General features: G+C 39.0%; 1 protein-coding gene across 1 annotated transcript in view; it reads right to left on the bottom strand.

Annotated features, from left to right (window-relative positions):
- si:dkey-22o22.2 (neural-cadherin) overlaps positions 1-1,856 on the bottom strand; it is a 249,114-nt gene extending 247,258 nt beyond the window's left edge. Inside the window, exon 1 of the mRNA XM_056475635.1 lies at positions 1,005-1,856. Within this exon, the coding sequence (XP_056331610.1) occupies positions 1,005-1,695 (691 nt within the window). The 5' untranslated portion in view covers positions 1,696-1,856. The remainder of the gene's footprint in view (positions 1-1,004) is intronic.
- Between the last annotated feature and the right edge of the window lie 396 nt (positions 1,857-2,252).

Raw genomic sequence — 2,252 nt, 5'->3', positions numbered from 1 at the left:
TAATGTATCTGTTTCACAATAATTCAAGCTGAGCTACCCAGCAAAGTGCATTCGTTTATTACAGTCAGAGATGTAGCAATTATAAATGGTTCCTTTACTCCAGTTTCTCCATTTCCTTAATGATTTCAGTACTTTTTTCAAGTGGAACATCTGGGATCTGAACATTCTCCAGTGCTTGTTTTTGTCACTTAAACCTAGCCACATGTTCTGCTATTTGTTTACATGTTTACCAAACTACCCTACAAAGGACAAACAGCTTACACTTAGGTAAAAAGGTGGAAAACAAAGAGGAACTAATCTAATCTAACAACCCAAATTGTGTGAATACTGTTTATGCAGCTCAAACAGTATTGCTTGGGCTTTCTACTCGACTGCTATGGGTTCGATTCTCAAGAATAATACATTAATAAAATGCATATCCTGATTGCTGTTTAAATATACCTATAAGCATCTTCAAAATGCGCAAATTTCATTTATGTCAACAGCAGATTACAAATGCAATGTTGCAATGAACACCATATGCTGCCTGTCATCAACTCATGTACTCATTGTGGCATTGTTTTGAATGTGGTACTGCACAAAGTATTAAATATGTTTTTCACATGACCTCAAGTGAAGAGTAAGTTTAAAATGCACAATACATGTCCCCAAGTGTCACAAAGCTTTCGTACATCGGACATCATTTAGCGCTCATAAAATAACAGCATGTTTTTCATGCAAACTTAAAGGAATGGTTTACCTAAAATGCTTATTTTATGGTTATTTTACATGCATCATGTATGAGACTCAAAAGGAAGCGTTAGAATAAGACGCCGGCATTCACTTTCATTGTGCAACGGAAGTAAATGGTGACTGAGAGAATGGTGACTGAAGTCTATTTACGTGAAAAGCCATACAGGTTTTGAACAAGAGTGCCTAATGACAGAGGCTGCATTTTTTAGCTTAGGTAATTCTTTAAAAGCATGCAAATGAACGCGCAAACTGTGACTTTAAGGCTCACATACCTCTCATGTTATGGATTTTAACCATGACCTCGGTTGCTGACACCAAACGATGCGCCAAGTACACGCGCCCAGAGTCTCTCTCCATTTGGATCGGTGAGTTTCCCTCCGAAACCACCTCGAACCACTTCTTCTCGAACTTCTGGTCCGGTACCGTAAAGATCAAGTCTCCGACTTTTACATCTTCAGAAACTGTAACGGTGTAGGACACTTCTTCAGAGACGGCTCTTGGCTTCCTGACGCCGCTTTTAACATCGATAACCTCAGTGTTGACAGATGGTTGATTAAATTGCCGTGTTTCGTCGTCTTTTTGAAGTATTTTGATTTTCACCGTCACTTCTTCAGTTGTTCCGTTGCACCGCGGCAAGCGCGCGCTCACAGTATAGCTCAGTTTGGAGTCCGTGGCAAAAGTTTCGGTGGTTTTTAACACAAATCCAGCGTTGCCCAGATATTCAAGTGAAAAATCCGACGATCCATCTCCTGTCAAAACTGTTTTAAGTCCTGCCAGTTTGTCTTCTTTGCATTTGTCTCCCAGAGGAAACGTAAACCCAGCGACAACAGTTCCAGGCTGTGCGCTTTCCTCAATATGTCCATAAAAAAGTGTCGAATCCGCATTAGCAAAAGCAAGCAAAATAATTAAAAGACATGCAGTAGGAAATCTGCAAAAAGTCGGATTCCGCAAATGCGCCCTCATTATTCCATCAATTCTGCCACTCTGTCCTTAAAAATCTGACTTTTATTCCTTATTCCTCAGTAGCATGCCATACATGTAACTCAAAGCACCGCTAATTAGATAAATTAGCGCAGTCTATACACAATAAGTTTTCAAGATGTGAATGTTTTGTGTGTAGCTCCTCTACCGGCATCTCATTCAACCCGTCTCACTCATTCCCGCATCCGCCGATACACAGCATCTCCATGTGGTACCCTGTGCACCGCCTTCAAAATCTGAACCAATCACAGTGTCGCAGGGGTCGGACTTAAGGTTTAGACCGTCCCACTATATATATTTAGCCTAAATGGATAGGTTATACAGCTTTTAAAAGTTTAGACTTAAAGTGTTGAATAGACAATTGATTTCACAGCAAATTTAGAGTCTTTAAGTTTCTTAAAGGAATTACTATGTAGAATAGGCTATTTAATAAGAACACAATAAATAGACCTTTACATTATTGCGAAAAATATCTTTTCCATCAGTTTTTATCAACTTTTTAAATGTTTGATAATGATAAATGTTAGAAGCACATTAGA

The sequence above is a fragment of the Danio aesculapii genome, chromosome 16 (genome assembly GCF_903798145.1).
Source record: "Danio aesculapii chromosome 16, fDanAes4.1, whole genome shotgun sequence".
Taxonomy (NCBI): domain Eukaryota; kingdom Metazoa; phylum Chordata; class Actinopteri; order Cypriniformes; family Danionidae; genus Danio; species Danio aesculapii.
Note: the sequence above shows the minus strand (reverse complement) of the source record. Positions and strands in the feature narration are given on the sequence as shown.